Genomic DNA, 23307 nt, shown 5'->3' with positions numbered 1-23307 from the left:
TTTCGCAGAAGCCCTTGGTTTTTTCGTAATAGCTTCGATCCTTCTGTTTTTGGATTGTAATTTAAACTTAGTGGTTGAAGTTGACATTAATGATTCCTGACTTTCCTTTGAAAGTTGCTGAAGGTCCATGCTTTCTTAATCGGAAATTACTATGACCATTTTGTGTTCAGAAATCTGGGAAGATTTGGGTCTCGGTGCTATACTGTTATTAGTTACATCCTTATCAGACTTTTTAACTATAGATTCCTTTCTCCTCTTAGCATTCCTTTTCATTGCCCTGAGGTGCAACTTTTTTGCGCGACGAGACATGAACAGGAAATTCTTTTCGAAGTTGGGGCATTCATGTTCCTCCAACTGTTGTTCGTCAAGCACCTTCACCAAAATTGAAGGACTATCCGGACCGTCAGCAAGAGGAATCTGCTTAATCAATTGAGAAGAGATAGTAGTATTCATCACTTCAATTAGGGCTTTGAGTTCTTTTAATTCGGACGTGCAGTTACATGGCAGGGAGGGAAGGGAAGTGCTTGGCGATTGTGGGGGGTCAGTGCTAAACTCCTCAACAGATTGAGTAGCTTTTTCAGAATGAACTGGGGGAGCCTGAGTGGAATTACTGTTTATGGCTCGTAGGGTGTCAGCAGCAATGATAAAGCCTTCTATCTTGTCCATTTTGGAGCATAGATGGTGAAGGGTGCCTTTTATGTCTTTCAGTTCCAGGTGGGTCAGGTCATGCCCCTTGTCCAGTAGATAAGAGTATTTTAATGATTACAGGAAAAGGTATGTGGAGATCGCGTGTCTTTCTCACCAAAGTCCATTTGGCCATCCAAAGGGTCAATTTGAAAGGGCCGAATGGAGACATCTGCAATATCGGATGAATATGACATGCGTGGTGGTGGTAGTTCAAGGTTTATATTTTGAGAACTCTCTCTCTCCGGCTCATTTAGAAAGTCTTGATCGCCAAATGGCTGTAAAGGACCCCTTTGGGACTTTTTGATTGGGCCATAGAGAAATGGAGTTAGTGAGCCTATGGCACGAGACACTTGATCGTCAATGGCAGCCATGTTTTTTTATAGTAAGATCATGCTGGTCACTGGTGAATAGATTAGATGGGGGCACCTCAGGACAACTTCCATGTAGTTCATCTGAGGGCGTCTCTGGAGAATTATTCATGTTTCTATCGTCATGGGAAATTACAGGACAAGGAGTAGATGATGAACTCATTTCGTTAGCATGTATCGTGACCACATATGGGGCCAAGTTTGGGCGAACATTGGCCTCCCCAATAGTACTTGAAGTCAGTGCTTCTAAAGCAACAGGTTCAATGTATGATGTGAGGCCATGGCAAACAAGTGAGTCAATGCTAGAGGATGTAAGAGTCATAATACCTAAGTTGTTACATTTACTCCGTAAGCCTGCAACCATGACTGGAGTAGATGGATGTCTTAAGAGTGCCAGAAAATGGTAGCACGGGTCGAGTTGATTAGTAAGGGTGAGTAGCTAACAATCTAGCTAACTTTGGCTAGCAATCCTAAGTTAGTAAACAAGAGACCCACTTAGAATATACAAGTGTGCCAGTAAAGCAAGAGTTTGAAGGGTCCTGATGCAAAGAAGAGCAAAGAGCAACACACCATAGTTTGCTATTACTATGTGAGAGCTTATTGAAGTTTATCTTACCCGGGCACAGGTCGGAGTCAGATCTTCAATCAATATCAGAGTGTAGTAAGACTCAATCATAACACCCCAAATCCTCGAAGCAACGAACAGCCAACCGTACTTTTGTGTACTTCCCTGCGCGCACGCGAGTGCGCTGCACACAGTGTATTAGAAAGTGAAAAGGGGGCGGGCTAAGGAGTGCTGACCCAATCAGTAGGCAAGCTTAAAACAAGTGAGAGGGAGAAATGTTAGTGTGTGACGCTAAGCGTAGTTACACAAGATGGCGCTAAACATAGTCCCTCTAAAACCGCGCTAAACGTAATTGCTCTTTAACAGTGTTCCCAATGTTCAATATTTACTTCCAGATTGAAGGTCAGGCAACCTCTGTGTGCACGGCAAAGATGTCCGCTTTCATGCAGACTCGCCGGGCAGCAAGAAGAAAGTTTACAATTCCAAAGATAGGCAAATCCAGGGAGGTCCTTTCCGAGTCGCCTGCAACAGCCAACAGTACTTTTGTGTACGGAAAATTTATTAAGGAAAATGAATATGCACAATGCCTCAGTTTGCTCCATGAGCATCTAGACACAAGCCACAGCAGAAGCTGAACAGAATGGAACCATTCCTTATATCGCTGTGCGGTTTCTTTCTGAAAGGCTTCAGAGAAATAATTTGTTTCAGCGGCTTTTCTCCATAACTTGCAATTATATCCATGTAGATAAAATTCAACAGAAGCGTTCTGGTTTGTCAACTAACCTGACCTTTTCACTGCCCTCTACTCTAAACTTGTGTGTAAATGGTATGCACGAAAATAATAAATCTGTCATAATTTCAAGATTTTAATGTGAAAAGGTCTGGTAAGCTGCTTATCTGGAGGCCTGGACATAGTCAATAAATAGTTAAACACGTTTCCTGGTTGTCCATACTTGCCCTACTAAAATTGATGTAGCATGAACTAAATAAGTTGAATCCGTTGTTTTAAAAGGTTAAAAAAGTGCCCCTCCTATGTCTTATAGCAAATGTCTTAAACACCGGTTTAAAATAGCAAATGTCTTAAACACCGGTTTAAGTCATGTCATCGTAGGTTTTCCACCTTTTTCCCCTCCACTAGCGGTACAACCTCCCCTTCCACTCAACAGGCATTACATGTAAAAAGTGGTGGTAAAATAACTAAACCCAACTCTGTTTACAAGATTTTACAGTATTGCATCTGCAGTGATATTTTCCAAAGCATAACGAGTACTTAAGAGACATTTGGATGATACTCTGTTGAGCACATAGATCCAAGCACTCTTTTAAAGCCAAATCATTGTATGTACCGATTAGAATAGGTTTTTATTTATTTTCGAATTTACATGGGTCATCCCAAACAATGGATGGTACCCAGTGTAGTTAACATTTTGAACCATAAAAGTTTCATAGCACCCTGGGTCACCAGTTAATCACATGAGGCCTCACATGATTTCAGTTCTGGTGTATTCCATAACCTTGGCCAGTAACTGAGGGGTTTCTAATTTAATCATATAATCAATTTCAGAAATACCAAGTTTTACTATTAGTGGGATAGATGGGACTCTAGGGGGTAAGCCGAAGAGCTATTTTATAATATTGTTCTCTTCATTTATGATGGTGCTATGAGAGTGACCCCATATCTCCGCTCCAAATCTGGCAGTCCATAGAAACTGGATTTTGTAGACTTTTAGAAACGCAAAAGGGTCTTACCCCTCAGCCCCTCCCCATCCCCGAATCACTTTGAAACAATACATTTTAACCATGCCTCCCTTGCAAAGCTCTTCTGTTTGAGATGACCAATTTGTTAATTTGTGAAAACGTGCCCTTAGATCAGTGGTCTGCAACCTGCGACAGTCCAGATATTTTGGACTACAACTTACATCAACTCTAGCCAACATGATCAATGGTGTGGGATCATGGGATTCGTAGTCCAAAACATCTGAAGAGCCAAAGGTTGCAGACCCCTGCCCTAGATGATCAAAAGTTTCTAGACTATTCAAGGTTAAATTCTAGGGATTGAACCAATCGTTATTTGATTTGACGGTGTTAACTACAAGATCTTTCCCATAATATATTGCAGTAACAAACATCCACCAGGTGCTGCAAACCATTCAGTGTTTTGAAAATGATTTCCACATCATCCACAAATGGAAGGACCCCCCCCCCCCACTCCCTCCTTTTCAGTGACGCAAGTTAGGAGCATGTGCCTCTAGTTGATTTCATCCAACACAAAATCATTGATATCTAATGGGGGGTCAGAACACATTCCTAACTCATCTAGTCACATCAAAAAGATTTGGCATATGAATCCAGGATTGAGCAAAAGTTAGATGAGAAATCCCTAAATCCCCTTTTTATAAATTAGAATAATAGTCGCTCCTTGCCAATTGCGAGATACCTTTGTTGTGATTTATCACATTCAAGAATTTGACCAAATGCTGTGCCCAGACAATAGTATCACACTTAAATAAATCCATTGGATGATGGTCCGGACCTGGAACCTGATCCCAGTGCTGCACTGCCAATGCTTTTACGACTTCAACTTGACTAAATACCATAGGTATGCTTACTGGTGTTAGTTTCTTTTTTGATAAGACTGTGCCATTACAGATTTCATTGATGCCTAAATTATAAATTGAAATGAAGTGATTGGAAATGTTTATACCAACATATTTCATTGATATTATCTAATGGTTTCTTATTGTAATTGGTACCTTTCGTAACAATGCACCAAAAGTCCATTTGATTTTCTTTTAGCAGCATTTTCTAGAGCTTCCAATGCAATGAGGTAGATTTCTACCATCTTCTTTGTCTTTAACTCTTTGTACTTCTTTGCTTTATCTTTCATTTTTCATCTCTTCACCCAGAAGCCTTTTTTTTCTTTTTTCTCTTTTTTTCTTCTTCCAGGGATACTTTTTTGGTACATCTATAGTTGCTTTCAAACCATCCTGATTTTTGAGTGTGCACATTTCTGAATGGAGCGAACAATTTAATTACTAAAGATTTTGAAAGGATCAAATTGTAGTAAAATTGTATGGGATCAACTTCGAATTTTTCAATGTAATTATACCTTTTTAATTGTTCAGTTCAGCATGCAAGTAAGAAGGCCATGTTCTGGCCAGTAAACGATTAAGGACCCCTTTGAGAACAAGGAATACTCTTTAGCGGCACATCATGCTGATGCCGCTTGTCTGAACACCTAAGCAAAGCAGAAGTTCTGCCAAAAGGCAGACCTGTGTATCTGTTGCTATTATTTGTTCATTAGTGGTATTGGCCTGATTTAAGCAACTAACACGGGTATCTGTGTGGATGCCTGCAACCAACCTACTGTTAGCATTCATTGCTAGAGCTGCAACAAATATCTAGCGCCTGACAGAGGTCTTGTTAAACCTGGCCACTATTGTCATTTTTCTACCAGAATTTCTATTTCATTTAATAGTTGGACTTTTGTACAATGGAAGGGAGAGAAAATAGTCAATTGTCAATAGTAGGAACTGAAAACTGGCTTTGCTCTTCAATCACCCATTTACTGCAGTTAAGCATCCCATTGAATGTAAATGGGATATTTGCTGTTTTAAACATTAGGTTAAGCTATAATGGCTGAACCCATGTCCTTAGTGTAAAACTAACACTTTCTCACTGAGCCCAGTGCGTTGTCCAGTAAAACATTGCTTCTGTTTTTTCAATTTTTTAGGAAGATGAATTGAAGTACACCCTGAACCGCTTGATAGAAGGACTGGCAGCAACTCGAGAAGCAGCACGCCCAGGTTTCAGTCTGGCGTTGGCTCAGGTCAGACCCTTGTGTATTTGGGCCTAAAAAGCTGGTTGTTGGAGGGTTGAGGGGAATGAATATTCGGTTCTCAGTTGATCACAGAAAAGGAAAATGGAAAACTGAAGATCCTCTAAGAGCTACACATTTAAAACGGGCCCCATTCTTGACTTGGACCACTTATTTGATTTTGACGGTTAAGTTGCTCTTGTTGCATCCCTTTACTACCGGTCTACTGTATGTGTGTATTTAAATGACGCATTACTATTTGGCATGAAACATTTTTAACTTACCCAAGGCCCTCTCTTCAGAAAATCCAAATCATGGGGTTAATACTAAAACAACATGCAGTTTGGTGTGTAGTTCAAATGCAGAGGCAATGAACAATAAATTAACAATGGAAATGGTACAAGCTATCTTGTCAATTAACGCAAGTCCGATCCCGGAATTGTATCAGGGTTGCTGAATTGGATTTTATCTACTCGCCTACACTTTGCTCATCTTATTATAATGGTCAACCTTTCCCAATGACGTCTGCAGACAGTAGAAATGCCTGTGGATTCGGTGGCACCTGCACCACTTTTTTTCACCTATAAAAATGGCTCCATCTTAACTTTTTTCCTCTGCCCCACCCTCCCCAGGCCCTCTTTCGGCCACAAAATAACCCCAAATGTAATTTTCAGACTTTTTCTTCACTGCTCTTCACTGTGCTGTCCGCAGACAACGCCCGTCCTCCAGATCCAATATGGCGACAGTTTCAAGAAATCTGACGCACCTGAAAGCGAGCGTCCCCAAATAGCACGACCCTCCCCGCAATGAGAGGCAGTAATGGACTCTGCCAAAATGGGAATAAGGCTAGGACCAAGTGCGGGTGAGCTCAATGGGAGTTTATCTAAGTCAAATAGGGCATGCAAAGAACTCTGCAAACTCCGAGAGCGCTCTGTCTGACAATCGCAAAGACAGGCGTTTATATTTACAAAAAGTGTCATAGGCACCTACACGCTATAGGGGGCACATGTACATGGGGATTGGGTGGCGTCGACTAACATGGGGTGGGCAGATCAGCTGGGCTCATCCGGGAGGTGCTGTCCGGCCAGGCGTGGTCAGTGTCATTGATGGACGTCTTTCTTGGCTTTCTGCCCTATGGCCATGCACACCCCATTCATTCAATGCTGCAATGTCAGTTGTCCTGTAAATCCTACAATAGGTTATTCTACAGGTTAATACAACACAGTAGGAATGCACATTAGGTGGAGTACTTTGACGATACATCAATACATGGTTACTGTTTTCCTGCTGACTAGGTATCGTAGGCCATGGGGTCGGGTCTCAGGGCACGGGGTAAGCTGTCCGAGCTTTAGGTCTCGTTAGAAGTAATGACAGATGCTTTTACACAATGTTGGTGCAATATTATGGGTCTTCTTTTACAAGCGTCATTAATCTGGGGTGAACTGGTGGGTTGCGGGAGCTATGAGGGGGCACCTCTGGCCTTTGGTTATGGCCGGGTTTTACTGCTGGGTTGTAAATAATGCAGGTGGCTGGTTGTGGCCATTTGAGCTGCGGGGGAACATGAATGCTTGAAGCGGCTCCAGCCGAATTGGGGGAGGTGAGGCGGTGTAGCTCGGGCCTCTGCCTTCCCCGGCAGGCTTCAATGGGAGGGGAGGGGAAGTGACCTTAGATCTGCCCACGATGGCACTCTTCTGGCATGCTGCAAGTAATGTTAAAAACAAAGGGATGCGTACAATGCTTGTCATTTCAAAACAAGATTAACATTTCTATTGATCACTACAGGGTGAGTATTTGCAAAAATAGCAGCTCTTGCATTAGATGGTAAACACGATACGTGAGGTAGCATTATGGTTGGTGGAGCACGCAGGAGCAACAGACCAATATGGTTGACAGCAGTAATACACGTTGAACTTGTACATTCACATTTGATGACATTCTATGTATCTCTTTAACCAATCTACATGTGCTCATAATACTGTCGCGCTTGTGTTCCCTTGTACTCTAGCAGCGTCAGGGTAGTCATGGCATAAGGACTTGGTATCACTCTTTTTATATTACCCCTCGAGAAGCACAAATTGGGAGGCCTGGGGCACTGAGTGTTTGCACATAACTGAGGGGGTTTGAGTATCGTGACCATGTTGTCACACAATACCACATTCTTCTATTAAAGTGTTTGTAGATTTTTAACAAGGGGGTCGTGCAGAAGGAATATCATTGTGATGCAATATATCTATAGATCTATATATCTATATATCTATATATCTATATCTATCTATATATATATATATATCTATCTGAATAAACAGTTTCTTGGTATAAGATCGAGGCTTTTGTTTCATCGAGGACAATTTACAGTTATTTTCCAAGCCAGCCCCGCTACCCGGGTCACGCTGAGGATAATGATGCACTGCGGAAAGTGAAAGATACAGTGTTTGCTCTAACACTAGCTCATGTCCGAGCTCATGTCCGACTGTTTGTGGGAACGGGCTTTCAGCGGATCCGCCAGGGAGCGGAAGCAACAGGGGTAGGCGAGGACTCCCTGAAGGTGGGGGCCGTGCTGCAGCGCACGAGGAATCATGTCTTAAGATGGCATTCTGGTTTTCAAAATGGTTTCCATGACCTAGCCTGATACAGTACGTTTGGTCAATGTGTCGGCCAGTGGTCCACCCACCACATGGGCCCTGGTGGCAGGGGGTCCTCTGACGAGTCATGGACATCACAAGGAGGGGACTGCGTGGGAGGGGTCTCTTTTGACCTGTCCTCCCATACACACCTCACATTTTTGAGCATCCAATCAGTGTGCGTCTTTGGTGTCTGCAGACATCGAGCCGCCCCCTGATGGATCCAGAGGCGTCTGCCGTATCCAAATCAGGAAATGAGTCTGCGGTCCGTACGCCGATATCACTAACTTGTTTTTACCTACTTTTTGGCAATTATTTTACAAAAACTGGACAGATTTACACCAAATTTACAAAGCAAGCTTTTCGAATCCAGCCGTCGCTCCAGGCGCATGTTTCGTGAAAATCCGTACAGCGGTTTGGGCTGTAGGCGCAAGCAAAACATTGTTTCCATTGTGTCTGAGGATTTCAAAAACATTGGGCCCCCATCATAACTTTGCCCTCCCTTGATGAAACGGCACCAAACTTTGCAGAATCATTCCGAGGGAGCCATATACATTTTTTGAAATGTTTTGTGAAGATTCGTCTAGTGGGGGCCAAGTTATAAACCGCCCAAAAGTGTGCTTTCCATGAGTTGAGCAATTTAACCATTACTACAGAGCCGCTACCTCAGGCCCTGTAATATATATAATCTGCAAAGGCCACGGGCGCATTGTTGAGTGCAGCAGGTCTGCAGATTATGCTGCCCAATTGACACTCGCTCTCTGAATGGCACCGTCTTGTTCCAGGGCCCTCAGCCCAATCTACTCTTGTTTGTTAGGCGGCTTCCGTGTCTTAACTTCCTTCCTTCTGCTACTCCTACTAGCACCTCTCTGGCTCCTCTTTCACCCCTTGCTTCCACCTCTTTCACCCCTTGCTTCCACCTCCGCCCTCTCTCGGGCCCCTATTCCATTTCTGCTGGGAGCACTGCAAGGTTTTACCCCACCTCAGAAGACTTTCAAATGTGGCAACCTGTTCCACCTCTCACTCTGTTGTCAAACACTCCTCTGACATCTGCCACCTCTTCGAAGAACTTGACCTCTGTCCTTGCTCTTACTGAGACTTGGTTCACGGCCAGCTCTGTCACGAGTTTTGACACTCTCTCTTCCCTGACAGCTACAAGATCCTCTCCGAGCCCAGAACCAGCCGACCAGGAGATGGAGTAGCTCTTATCCCTCCTGAGTGGCTCCCTGCTTCTTTCATTCCTACGCAGGCATACGCCTCCTCTGAATGCCTGGTCTGCAGGCTCTCCGTCTCTCTTGGCCTCTCTCACTGTGGCCACTATCTACAGGCCACCTGGCCAGGTTGCCCTCTTCCTCTCTGAGTGGCTGACCCTTTTCTCTTTCTCCTTGCCTCTACTTCTCAACTTCTCCTCGGAGACCTAAACATCCACCTGGATACCTCTAATCCTGGCTCTGGCTTTTCTGCAACCTCTGCGACACGCTCTCTCGCCATTCTGCCCTCTGGTCCGACACACTCTGCCGCACATACTTTGTTTTCATCTCTTCTGACTTCCCCCTCTCTAATCCACTCATCACTCCTCTCTTGAACTGACCACTTTCTACTCTCCTCTCACCTGAAACTCTCTATCCCTCAGGCAAAGCCCACCCCAGCACTGCCACTTACGTTTGCAGTCATTTGACACATGAAGCGTGTTTAAGTGGATGCCTTCCTATCACTTTCTCTGCTCCTCCTACCCCTGTTTCTGACTTGCACCCTGACACAGCCCTCTCTAATCTACATCTCTCTATCTCCAACACTATGGACATCCTTGCTCCTGTCATGAGAATTCGGCTGAAGCCTACCTCCAAGTGCAACTCTTGGTATGACTCCGACCTTGGCGCCCTGAAACGCAACTGCAGGGTGGCTGAGAGGAAGTGGAGGGCTTTTGGGCGTATCCTCTGACAAACTGGCTTGCCGCCTGCTCCAAAGGCAATACAGACTGTCTTGTCCAAGAAGAGAGCCCACTTTCAAGCCTGCGTCTCTGCGGCCTCTAACACGGCCAAACTCTTTAAAATCTGCAAGGAACTGGCCAATCCTGCTGCAGTCTCTACTTCTCCTGTTCCCTCCTAGGCCCTCTGTACAGCACTGGCCTCACTTCACCACTAAAACTCAGGATATCCTGTCCTCTATCTCCTTTCTCTTCCTGTCTCGACCCCCCCCCCCCCTTTTTCCTCTTTCTCTCTAACAGCCAATGAGGTTTCTAGACAAGTCCGATTTATGAAAGTTTTGTCCAAACAGGTGCTTCCCTGCTCCTCCAGAACCTTCAAGGACCACATTGGCACCCTTGCTCCAGCTGTGGACGATTTCTGCAATCATTCCTTCGCCACTGGAATGTTCCCCTCTCTCCTCAAGCACTCCTTTGTGCACCCACCTCCCCTCAAGAAGCCTTCTGGCGATCCTACCTGTCCGGCAAACTATCGCCCGATCTCCATCACCCCTTTCGTGTGTAAAACTCCTAGAAAAGCTGGCCATCTCCCAGTTTACTCGCCACACTGAATCTGTTGGTTGTCTCCATAACCATTAGTCTGTCTTCAGAGCAGCCAGTGGCACGGAAACTGCTCTCCTGAAAACCTGTGAAGATCTGCTCTCTAACCTTGATGCCCGCGTAACTTCTGTCCTCGTCCTCCTTGATCTCTCCTCTGCTACTGGCCTGGTCAACCATGCCATCCTGATCAATTGACTCTGTGAGAACCTGGGCATCATGGGCCAGGCCCTGGAGTGGTTGACCTTCTTAGACCGCCCTTCCCCGGTCTAACTTGGTTCCTTTCTCTGCGCCACTTCTCTCCTCACCTCTGTCCTCTCACCCTGGTGGTTCAACCTTTACTTGGCCCCTTTGGCCCACCTGATCTCTACCCTGTGATGTAACTTTCAGTGGTGTGCGGATGAAGGTGCACCTTCATTCTCCCCTCCGCCTCCTCTTCTTCCTCACTCGTTCCCGTCCGTCTATCCATGATTCAGGATTGGTGCGCCTCTAACAATCTCTGCCTTAATGCCAGTAAGACAGAGACCCTTCTCATTGGGACACCTGCTCTCACTTTCCCTCTCTTGCAGCCCTACTTGGGCCCACTTGAGGCCTGTGAGGCAAAAAACCTTGGTGTCATCTTCGACTCCACTCTTTCCTTCTCTCCTCACATCTCGGATGTCGCCCAGAAGTCCCACCTCCTCAAAGGTACTCTTCCCTTTCTCACCTTGCCCCTGAAGCTCACTGTCTCCAGAGCCCTGGTTCTCTCTAGTCTTGACTGAACAGCCTCTTGCTCAATCTGCCTTCCTCAACTCTCTACCTTTTGCAACTAATCCAGAGCAGGAATGAGAGACTTATCCTTGGCCTCAAGCACAGGGACCATCTCTCTCTCCAGCCCTGAAATCCATCCACTAGCTCCCAGTGGCTGCAAGGATCACGTTCATGACACTTTGCATTGTCCATAAGGCTTACTGGGACCGCGGCCTGAACTACATCCAACGCTCTCTTCTTAAATACCTTCCTTCTCAAGCACTTCGCTCAATTACCTCCAACTCTCTAAGGGTCAGACGCTTCTCCAGACAGAGCGTGGGTGGTATATCTCTCACCTCTGCAGGTGCCTCCCTCTAGAATGGCCTCCCTGCCCCTCTCAAACTTCAGCCAGATCACCTGAAGTTCCAGAAGCAGCTCAAAACTTTCCTCATCTCTGCTTTTTCTCTCTCCCTACCCTGCTGACCTACCTGACCGACCCGTCTGCTGCACTGACTGGCTGCTTAGCTACCCGCAGCGTCTCACTGGGTACCAGACTCTCTCTTGATCAGTCACTACTGCACTGCCTCTGGGCCTGCCCTGCACTTAGGGGTTGTAACTGTAACCCCTGCAGTGCCTTGCCTCCTTGCACTTATCCAGAGCTGTGCTGCGCTACTCAAGATTATTGCTGCCTTGTTCCCCCTACCCTCTCTCAGGAACAATGGGCTTCCGGCATGTCGTGTGGTGCAGGTGTGTTGATTTGGCCCTACTCCTTTGTACTCCCGGGGGTAGCGTTGTCGAGACAAGCCATTCTCTTTCCTGATGTTGTGTCCATGTGCCAGTGGACAGCTATGAGAGGAATTTGTGTATTGGAGTGTGTTCTTGGCCTGGATTATCTTTGGATCACCATGAGAAGCGCTACGAAAAAATGTAATGTACATTTGTTTTTGCCCTTTTGAAAATCTTTGCTGAGAGTGATTGTAACTTATTCGTGCTGAGAGTGCGGTTGTAATGTACTCCTGCTGAGTGTGATTGTAACTTACTCATGGCGTCATCTGAGCACTCTGATTGCATTTACCCCGGACGTACCACTCTTTCTACTGAAGTTTAGAATGTCAGTAATTTAGGAAGGTAGTGTGAAGCCTGTGTGCTTGACTTGGTAGAGCAGTTGCCTGTCGTGGCCTTCGTCGGTAAGCATACTTGGTATATTATGTTGCTTTGTCCTGGTTTTAAGTTTGTCTTCTATGCTTTTAGGCCTCCTTGTGATCATGAACTCTGGCATCGGCACCTTGTAGACTATTATGGCTGTAGTCATCTGGTATCAGTGTAGGATAAGCTTACCACCTTGAGGGCTTTTTGGGATTATTTGTAGTGTCGTTATCTTTTCAGGGCTCTAGAAGGCCTCAATCTTTAAGATCCTCCAAGCCCTACAGGCAAAGTAACAGAGTAGATATACTATCTAATGGAGATTAACTCAACCCATGAACGCTGTGGGATAATATTTTATGTATCTGTTTGGGGGCAGAGGGGGGGGACATGGTGACGTATGTTATGTTGGCTGATGTTTGTATAGCGCCTGCTGACGTTGGTATAGCCTCGAAGCTCTGTGGTGGATGAATGCCCTTTGGAATACCATAGTCTGTGTTCAAATGTAATGAAAGGAGTTGTAAAATGCGTGTGTGCATTTACTGCCAAATCAAAGGTGGGCAGATGATGGCTAGGTCTCTTAACATCAGCCCATATTGCAGAGGGAAGAGGGGTGCTGTGTGAAGTGTCAAAGACTATGTGAAACAGCTGGACCACATTTTTGTGGGATTCATTTGTATCCTATGTTTCGTAGTGAATCGGGAAAATGTATGTTTAGAGCAAGGTATTAGTCAAATGACTCATCTAAAAGGTGTGAAAAGCTGGACTGAATTTTTCATGGTGCTCGACTGTAGTCTATTGGATGCAGGATGTGGTGAAGTAGGTCTGAAGCATATTAGTCATGCTGCGCGTATCAGAGGCATGGGTACGAGTGCTATGTTCCCACTAACTCGCTCCCCTTGTGTGCCTGAATTCACCTCGAGGGTGGATGGGCATGCAATTTGCAGTTGTTGGGCATGAGATCTGCACTAATTGCGAGAGTGCCGTAATTGTTAGAGTGCCGAGCAGTACATCCTGGTGTGCCTTCCTGAAGGTGAGTTGCTCCTCTATGCGGTGAATGGTGTGACGAATCCTGTGATGTGATCCCTTATCCATGAGGGGATACCCTTTCCGTTAGGCCAGGGATGGGAGGCCGCTACCCGATAGTCCTCTGTGGGTCGTACTCAGCAGGTGGATCTCATGGGGAAGACATCATAGGTTGATGCAGTATAATGCACCCTCACCCACCTTTATTCCCTCACCTTCTTTTCCTTCTTCTGGTCACACAAGTTCCCCCATGGGTTTTTGCTATAGCTAGAAGTATCACTTGTATTGGGACGAGGAAGACAAGGACTGACTCCACCGTACTGTCACCTCAATATACTGAGACGAAGAAGCTCTGCACTAGAAACAACTCGCAAAACCAATGCATTCTAGCTTTTGTGTTCAATGGGACTTAAAATAGAAGAGGGACTAATTACATTCCCAGTCCCTCCCTGGAGGCACCGTGAGCAAGGCAAGCACTGCACAGTGTGAGAAGTCTGAAGGTGTCTCACCCGCTAGTCCCCGGGCATCTGTCATCCAGGTGGCCAGGACACGGTCATCGCTATTGGATCCAGTCCTGGGGGTCGACCAGTGTGGGAGGATCACCTGGATGAGGGGTTTTCAGGGAGTTCAAGTGGGACACCGAAAGGTGAGACGCGGTATCCCCTTTCCTTTAACACCTTTTCCCCATCCTACCAGGTTGACTCCCTGCCACACACTTGATTCCCATCACACTTCCCCATACGGATAAAAGGTGGCGCACGAAAGCACACCCTGAGCGAGGAAAAGCACACTAGGAAGCAGCAGTTCCAATGTGGCGATTTAACACAAGGAGAAAGGCGGCGAGACTGGAATGGGTTGCAAGGAGGGAAGTACCCTTGACCTCTAGCAAAAGCTACTTTCACAAGCCTTGGAAAGTGAGAAGCCTAAGACCGGGAACTGAAACTGAACAAGCATATGCTGTGCATCAAAAGTATCCGGGCCACTCCTGTGTCGATAACCCAGGTCAGGAGGAGTGATCGCTGCTGTGGTATTGTCGGTGGCTCCTGCAAGAAAGCTGTGCAAGTAGAAGCAGCACTGCCAGTGAGTCGTAGAAACTGATAAGAAATTAGCATAGGTTTGAACCAAGGTTGCAAGCGGCAAAGTTGTATGAAGAAATCTACAAAGGGCAGTGTTTGAAGAGCATGTGATGAGGCGTGAACAAGTGGAAACTAAAGAAGTGAATGTACTTGGGAAAGGCCAAGCCCGATACCGTGTACAGAGTGGTCCGGCGCCACGTGGGTGCTCATTTGAAGGCCTCTGTTAGGTAGCCAATTGAATGGCAACTGCATTGTAAGAAAGGTACTCTTTATCGAAGTGGTCCTGCGACGGGTCAAGTTAAACCCTGTGCACATTCGAAAGACTAAGATGAGTATAAAGTCAACTGCAATTGGGCCGAGCACAGCTGAGGGAGACCGATTTAAACACCAAGAAGGGATCTGAGCCCGACAGAGGGGAGAGGGTGAGAGAGGTAATCCCAATATAAATGGGTCTGGCACCCAAGAATCTAGTACAAAGAGAAAAACGTAGAATCAGGGGTCTGGGACCCAAGAAGCCAATACAAATGGCTCTGGGACCCGAGAGAAAGAAACCAAGGTGAAAGGGGTCTGGGACTCGAGGATAAGAAAGGATAACGACCTGGTCAAGGACCTTCTGGAGGAGAGACAGTATTCCTGGCAGGGGAATGTACCGCGGGTACTGTAAAGAATCATTCAAGCATACATTTGGGGGGGGGGTAAGAACCCAACCTTGCATGAGGACAAGGTCCTCCAGCAAGCCCTCTTATTCGTCAAAGTACCTGATAAGGTCATATACAAGGTCTGATTAAGTGAGTCACTGGTGGGGCTCAACAGGGGCATGAGAGAGATCAGGGAGAAGGGAGACATTCCCCCTACTTGTGAACTGTCTTCGGCCAGAAGAAGTGAGTCATTCTTCTGGACTCTGAAGAGACTGATCCATTTTAGCTCATTTAGAAGTGTAAGGGGTAGAAGTAGGATTTGGACACCGGACAGTGGACATTTTGGTTATGGACCTTCATCCCCCTCTACATGGGCCAGATCACCATCTCTAACTTGGATCACTGGCTTTCAGAAGCACTCCACGCCATCTCGCCCCCATCAGAGCTTTCTCTAACAGACATGGCCATTCACCCATATAGTTTACCCCACCCCTCAAAAACTGAAAACCTTGAACCATATCCTGGAGTGTAGATGGCGTGCAGACCAATCTTCATCCAGAAGAATGGCCTACGCCTCTCAGCTCAAGCAATATCACGCAGAAATACACAGTCAAAACATACTATTGGAACAGAGTCGCCACAGTACCGCAACCATCGAAGGAACTCTTCAATCTTGTCTCTGAATTCAATGCCCTTGCCTGCAGCCCCAACACTCCCAGCCACACCCAATGCCTCTGTGACTGTCTCTCAGACCACTTCTACAACATAACCCAAGAGAGACACATATTGATCCTCTCAACACTCTCCGCCTCTCCCATCCCACCTCCCACTTTGGCCAAGACACCAAAACCACCCCCACACTCCCACTTTTCTCTACCTTCCCACAACTCCACTCCCCACACCGCCCTCCACCCCTCAGAATTCCTTAAGCTACTATTACTCAGCTGGGCTTCAGGCTCCCCTGGGGGCCCCTTCTCCCCCCACTGCTAAAATAAATCTTCAGTCATCTGCACCGTCAACCTCGCAAGATCCATCAACTTACTCACTTCAATTCCACTGGGAAGGCACCGGAAGACCCCTTACATCGAGCCCTGTAGGCACACCAGGAGTGAGTGGGAAACTACTTGGCGTGCAGCAACCCCAGAAAGCAGCGTTTTACCTGCCAGGACCTGGATCAAGACTAGCGTGCTGAGGTGAGGCTGTGGGTGACACTAGAGTGAAGCAAGAGCAGTCCAGTGAGGAAAGCAGGCGGTACATATTTGCTGCTTGAGTGCGAATGGGCTGGGAACTCCTACAAGAGCCGGTGAGTCAACCCAAACACAGTGGTGACCCGGGGAGTTTCGGCAACTGCACCAAATATGAACTATAATAATTAAAGTCACAGGAGAGAAAGTAAAGAGACTGAATGAAAAAAGATAAAGTATATTGTGAATAAGGCCTCTAATAACATATGATTGAATGGAATACAAATATGTGGGGAATTCAAAGCAAATGATGTATCGGGAGATAGAGTATACCAAAAAGGATATACACAATTGTGGAAATAAGAGGAATATCCTGCATTTATAAGAAGTTCTGGCAGGAGAGTAGACCAGGCAGTTGCAAGTCTACAAGATGTCGTAAAATATAGAACTGTGTTTTCCAGACAAAAAGGAACTTTTTGAAAGAAGTGGAACTACAAAGGTAAGGAGCTTTGTAAAGAACTTTGTAAAGAACAATACTGTTGTGGGCCAAGAAAAACAAAACTGTTAGACAAAGAATCATTTGTATTGAGTAGAATTCCAGGGGAAGAGAGCTACCCGATGGAGCCAACCAAGGCTTTTCACCCATGGAGAACGTTTGTGCTAGAGCCGTTTATTCTTCCTTTACAAACTCTTTTGCAATCACCTAAGGTTAAGGACATTTCCCTTTTCACCTTATAGTTAAGTTCATAGTGTGAGGGTCAGAATAGAATTTTTGGACACAATGACAGTTTTGATTTCAATATCCTTACACAGACGGATTCTTTTGTTTTTGGTTTTAGGTAGGGAAATTCCTCTTAGAGCAGTGCCAGAGAGGCCTTTTCCCAACTTTTGTTTTCAATAAGTCTCTTCACCAAACACGTGAGTATCTTGTGTATGAGTTTCATTCCTGACTCCTCACATTAGCTTCAGAAGAGTCTTCGGTTGGTACAGCGCAGCAGCACACTGGAGTGCAGGGCCAGGGAACAGCAGGCAGGAATGTGGGTGGCGGTCTGAAAGGAATCCAGCTTGGGCAAAGGCCCTTCTTTCTCGCCCTAATCCAATTGTCATTTGCCAGTTGGGAATGGCAAGTGGACATTTCGCACCGTAGTTTAGGGTGTGATCAGCAGTGAGGTGTCCCTGACACTCGCTTTGTTAGATGTAAGGTTTCCAGGTTGTCCAGTCATGATAGGGTCATAGGGTTAAGGAAGGAATGACCCTGGAGGGATGGGGGGGGGGGTGTGAGTGGTTGACTCGTTATGGAGGCAAGAGAGGGCGATGGTTGATGTGCTGAGGGACGGACGGACGGACGGCCGGATGGATGGAGAGGTTGGGGCAATTGGCTTGTTGTGTGGCAAAGGGGGAGGTGGGTTATTGGTGCAGTGTCTGAAATGGGTGTATGAGAGGTGTCCACAGAGAGGCAGTTGGGTTCTGGTGGAGGGTGACGGTACAGAGGTCCTACACGTCATTGGATGTGTGGTGAGGGCTTGGATGGAAGAAGAGTTCTGGATGTCGGATGATAATGAGGCTGTGGGATGGGAGTGTATACGAGGGAGGGTGTGAATTAGTGTGCCAGGTGCTGTAGTGTTCGGGGTGGGGGGTGTTGAGTGGTCAGAATGTCTAGTTTGGATTTCCGCTCAGATGAGGGGAGTCTGGTGACAGCCTCTTAGAGGTGTGTGGGCCCTGGGGGGCTATTTAGCAGGTTAAGGAGTGATTTCACTGGGTTTGGAGGTGTGGTGGAGGAGGCTAGAGAGCAGGTGCGAGTTATTTCTGGGCAGTAGTTTGGGGGAATTTTGCTAGATAGGAATGGTGTGGTAGCTGAGGTGTCTATTCTTTGGTTATTTTGAGGGAGCTAGGGGTGTGCGTGTGTGTGTAAGAGTTGAAGGGTTGGCCGAGAGAGGGGTGGAGGCAAGGATTGCATGCAAGGTTCTTAGAGATGCACTGCGGGGATCTGAATAGGGTGGTTGTGGTGCTCATGGGTGGGTGATGCTAAGTGGGGTAGGGTTGGTGGGAGGGAGAGAGCTGCATTGCCCACCTATGGGAGGGATGGTAAATGGAAGGGGTGCTGAGAGGGCAGGTTGTCTCAGGAGGAAGGGTGGCTTGGTTGTTGCTGCTGCTCATAAGTGCTAGGTTGGGTGGGTGGAGGGTACAAGTAAGAATTGGGGCCCTTTCTGGTGCGTCAGTTGAAACCTCTTATTTTGTAGCTGTTGGCCATAGTGGGATGCTGTGTGGAGGTGCTGCCTTATTGGCAGGGTGTGAGTTTCTTATTCAGGATCTTGGGGGTGGAGAATTGAGACAAGGCAGCTTTACCTTGTTCTGGGCAGTGTTGCTGGATCCCAGCCCTTGCATTTCCTCCAAAAGGTGAAATGCGATTGTGGCAAATATCACAGTGGTGAGATTCAAAGTAGCAGACTTATATAGGGAATACTCTGAAAGGCAAAAATGCAAGTTTGTAAAAATATCATAGTGGCGAGATTCAAAGTAGCAGACATATAGGGAACTGTGACAAATCAAGGGAATTCACCCCTTTTCCCCAAGCGAAGCCCTTCCCTGTGAGGCTAGGGAGCTGTGCCTGCTACGCAAAACCCTTCCTAGCGGTTGAGGTAAGTGATACCTCATTGGGAGAGACTCCCACTATGGGGACAAGTACTCCCGTTCCTTTCAGGAACTTCCTAAAGGATACCTTTAAGTGTCCTACTTGGGAATATCGCATCTACACAAGAATGTACGATACAGAGACTGAAGAGAGAACTAACATATATTATTGCCAACAAGAAAGCGAGAATATCACTCTAAATGGAAATCCCCAGTTAAATGGGATGAGGAGGCTGGAACAGAGAGACTCCCACCAAGCGGTGGGAGAGTGACGTGAGCGTTGGACCGGGAAGGCCCAGGGTGACTTCACACCTTGGAGGGGAGCAGACTCTACAACTATCAGAGCCTGCAAGTTTGGAAACTTCTGTGGAGCCAAAAGCAGAGCGCTGGATGTGCAGCATCCTTTGAGAATGAGTGAGCGAGAATCTGATTGTGGTGGCGTGACCACAGGGCCTTCGTGGTGGTCCGGTGGTCCACAAAACAATGCAGAAACCACTAAGCTGTCAAAACCGCACAACGTCTGGATATTCACATGAGTGCCAATCCGACCAGAAGGAGAGCACAGGGACGTGGGACACCCAAGTGACCAGAGAATCTGACAAAGCAGAGAAGACTACAAACTCAAAGAGAACACAGGCACCGGAGATGTTAGGTTGCAATATCCTGTTGGTGGGAGTTTGGGCTAGAATAGCTATAAAAGTTAGGGTTAGGATAAATGACCACATACACAATGGAACAGTAGGAACACAAGATAGGTGTGCTATGATCTCTACCTTAATGCCAGCAAGACAGAGATCATCCTCATTGGGACACCCACTCACACTCTGGCTGGCCTCCCTTGACCCAGCGCCCCACCCACCGTTTAGGCAAACTATCTTGGGGTCATCTGACTCTGCTCTCTCCTTCTCTTCTCACATCTCGGACATGTCCAAAAAATCTCACTGCCAGCTGCACCTCCTCCAAGGTATTCTACCTTTTCTCACCTTCCCCCAGAGGCTCACTGTCTTCATAGCCCTGGTCCTCACCAGACTGGACTATTGCAAAAGTATTTTTCTCAAACTTCCTACTTCTTCTCCCTGACCTTCTTAAACTTATCCAAAACAGAACTGCAAGACGTATCCTTGGCCTCAAGCCCAGGGACTGCATTGTTCCGGCACTGAAATCACTCCACTGGCTCCCGCTGGCTGCAAGGATCAAGTCAAAGTCCCTCTGCATTGTCCACAAGGCTTTCTGTGGCCAGGGCCCATACTATCTACAACGCTCTCCTTCTAGATCCCTCCGCTCTGCCTCATCCAACGCTCTGTGGGTGAGTCGTTTTTCCAGAGAGATTTGAGGGTAGCTCCCTGTCCTCTGCAGGTGCCTCCCTCTGGAACAGCCTCCCTTGCTCTCTCCGTCTTGAAACTGACCCCCCTTGAGTTCCAGAAACTCCTCAAGACCTTCCTTTACTCTTCCTCTTTTTCTCTCTGCTGCTAACCACCTCTCTCCTTGCTTCTTTCCCTGGTGCACCTCTAGAGCCATACAGGTCCCAGGCTCCTCTGCCAGTCCTGCACTTGACTCCGGGTCTCTGCACTTTTGCTGGCACTGCTGCATTATTCTGCACAAGTGGGGCAACGACTCTGCACTTAACCCTGACCCCTGCGGACTGGGTGCACTTGTCACCCTTCTACCCCTTGCACATCCTGGCTCTGCGCACTGCACGACCTTGGATGTACTATGCCTAGCAAATGTCTGTCCGGTCTTCCCTCTGCCCCCCCACCCCATAGCCAGGCCTAGTACTGTAGTTTATTGTACTGTGCGTGCCTCCCTCCACCCCCACCTTTCTCTCCTCACTCTGTCATGCACTTACACTAGTAGATATGCCTCTGGCCTAGTATGCTAATTATTGTTTGATCATTTGGAATCTTCAAGGCCTAAGAATGCCGACTGCAATTCCTTGTTTCGTTTCCCGCTTTGAAGCACTTCACCTGTGTATAAGCGCTTTACAAATGAACAATTACAATGGGGCCAGAGTGAAAGTTAATGTTCGGACTCATTAAAGAAAAGCAGCACTAATTAGTGGGGGATGATACTAGAAAGAAGATGGTTGGCTGCAAACTGATGCAGCATTATATTAATGTGAGTAGCGGTGCACACGGTTATTTAAAGAGTCAATCCTTTGTTCTAAAGATTGGCATCTTGTTGCACAACAGCAGTGGCGTTCAGAAGGGGCAACGGACAGTTTCCTGCTGTTGGCTCAAAATATACTAATGAAAATGGATAAGCAGGGCCTTTCCTGAATATAAATGTGCCGGGAGTCTGACTCCAAACTTACTGTACGCAAAAGGCAACATAGTCTAGTTTGTGGTTCAACATTGGCCAACTGGTCTGACCTTTCCGCATGGGAGAAGTTGGATGCATTTTGGCCACAACAGCCATGGATACCACAGGCACCCTGCTCCCATGCAACTGCCCCTCCTCCCCCACTCTTCACCTGCCCTGCAATGACTGTACAATAAATGAGCCCCTTTTTCCTGAAGTCTGTTACTTTGCATTGTCCTTACCACTTCCTCAGACTTCTTATTCTCTGTAGTGTGCTGTACTTCCAATGGAAGATCAGTTAGACTCTGATCTGGGTCCTTGCTCCCCACAATGAACCTGTAGTGGTCAGTGTTGTGTTTTCTGCTGAAGTTGTTGAGCTTGGAACCTAGGGAGTTGATCTTGTTATCTAGTTATCTCATGGTCTGCCACCTCGACCGATGCTGTGTTCACATCACTGGGTAGACTCCATATTGAGCTTTACCTTGTCCAACTCCATGCCCCCCAATCAAAACGCCATTAAAAAACTCTGTTACGGACAATACACTCATTTTTCCAACCCCTCTAAATGCTGTTCCTTCTCAATCCTGGAACTTGGCCTGTTTTCAAGCTTATACTCAACTATACATAAATTGATAGAGAATCTAGGGCTCAGTATTTGCACCCACCACTGATCATGGGCTCTTGGCGAGCAAGAAATGGTGTAATGTGTGTATTTGTGGAATCAAGGTGGCTTGTGACTTTTTATAGCAGCTAGTAATTTGCAACTTGCCATTTTTACCCGTGAGGAATCGTGTTTCTGCCTAATTCAGTCTATAACAAGATACATTTACAAAATCAAAGTCATCTTGTGCAGGACTGAATTGTGTAGCCAAAGACTTCATCCAAAAAATGTTTCAGTGTAAATGTTGGGGGGGGAAAAGGGCAGGGAGTTCTGATTTTTGGAGTAGTTTGACAAACTGACTGGTGTATACCTTTTCTTGTGCTAACTACTTCCAAGCCTCAGTGACTGCTCCTCTGTGATCTCTTCTTGGAGAAAGTAGAAGCAGGTTGCTCCCCAGGCTAGCAGACTCCTTGATTCTCTGTACACATCCACCCACACCCTGAGATCACCTTTACCAACTGGCTTTAATGGTAGATTGCCCCAGATTGATTTCCGGGTAGTTGGGATTAACCTGGTGCACTGCAAGGCATCTGCAGACAGGACAGTTTGTGCATATGAATATTTCAGAAGGGACACACGACCACATGTTCAAGTACCATGCGCTTGATATTCTACCTTCCTAAAAATTGTTTGACTATCCCAGTGGTTAGGTGAATTTTGTGAGCCCTCACAGTGGGTTTTGAAGAATGTTTGTTTTAAAAAAGAAAAATGTTTTTAAAGGTATGAAATCGCTATATCAGTCCATCCAAGCCTGGTGACCATAACAAATTCCCTCCCTCCACGTAGCTAGAGTTATTTTAATGTTAAAAGATACTTGTACCGTGCACTATCACCACTGGAGTTGTCCCGTGGCGCTCTGGAAAAAAAAAAGGGAAAAGGGGAGGTAGGGGGGGAGTTGGTGGGAATGAGCTGGAAAAGTGCAAGAGAGCAGTGATGTGCTGTTGGTGGCCTTAGCACGGTGGTACCGTTGGCTGGGCTTGGGGTGTTTTATGGTTGGTAGTAATCGTGTGCTGTTGTGAGAGTCTGTGAGGTTTGTTTTGTTGTAGCACTGTAGTGAAGTTTGTGTGGATTGTTGTGTAGTAGGCTTGTGGTTGTGTTTGGTTAGGGTTTGAGAGGTGTATGCAGAGGGGTGAAATTGTTAGTGGGTTGGGTAATTGGCATTGCTGTCTTGAAGCAAGGTGCCAAACCTCTGTATTCTCTCCAGGTGGGGCACGCAAGCATCTCTGCGTCTCCTTCCACATCTGTGGCCGTCCGACACTCATAGTTCCTTTCACACATGGCATCCGCACACATTCATAGCCTTGCCCAAGGTCGGCCCTAGCCACCTACTTGACACCTGTCT

General features: G+C 46.6%; 1 protein-coding gene across 1 annotated transcript in view; it reads left to right on the top strand.

Moving 5' to 3' along the window:
* MYBBP1A (MYB binding protein 1a) overlaps positions 1-23307 on the top strand; it is a 1153837-nt gene that overhangs the window by 103941 nt on the left and 1026589 nt on the right. The window contains exon 2 of the mRNA XM_069614733.1: positions 5354-5449. Within this exon, the coding sequence (XP_069470834.1) occupies positions 5354-5449 (96 nt within the window). The remainder of the gene's footprint in view (positions 1-5353; positions 5450-23307) is intronic.

The sequence above is a fragment of the Ambystoma mexicanum genome, chromosome 9, assembly GCF_040938575.1.
Source record: "Ambystoma mexicanum isolate Mex_15411 chromosome 9, UKY_AmexF1_1, whole genome shotgun sequence".
In the NCBI taxonomy this organism is placed as follows: domain Eukaryota; kingdom Metazoa; phylum Chordata; class Amphibia; order Caudata; family Ambystomatidae; genus Ambystoma; species Ambystoma mexicanum.
The sequence above is the reverse complement of the archived record's forward strand: the minus strand, read 5'-3'. Positions and strand labels throughout refer to the sequence as shown.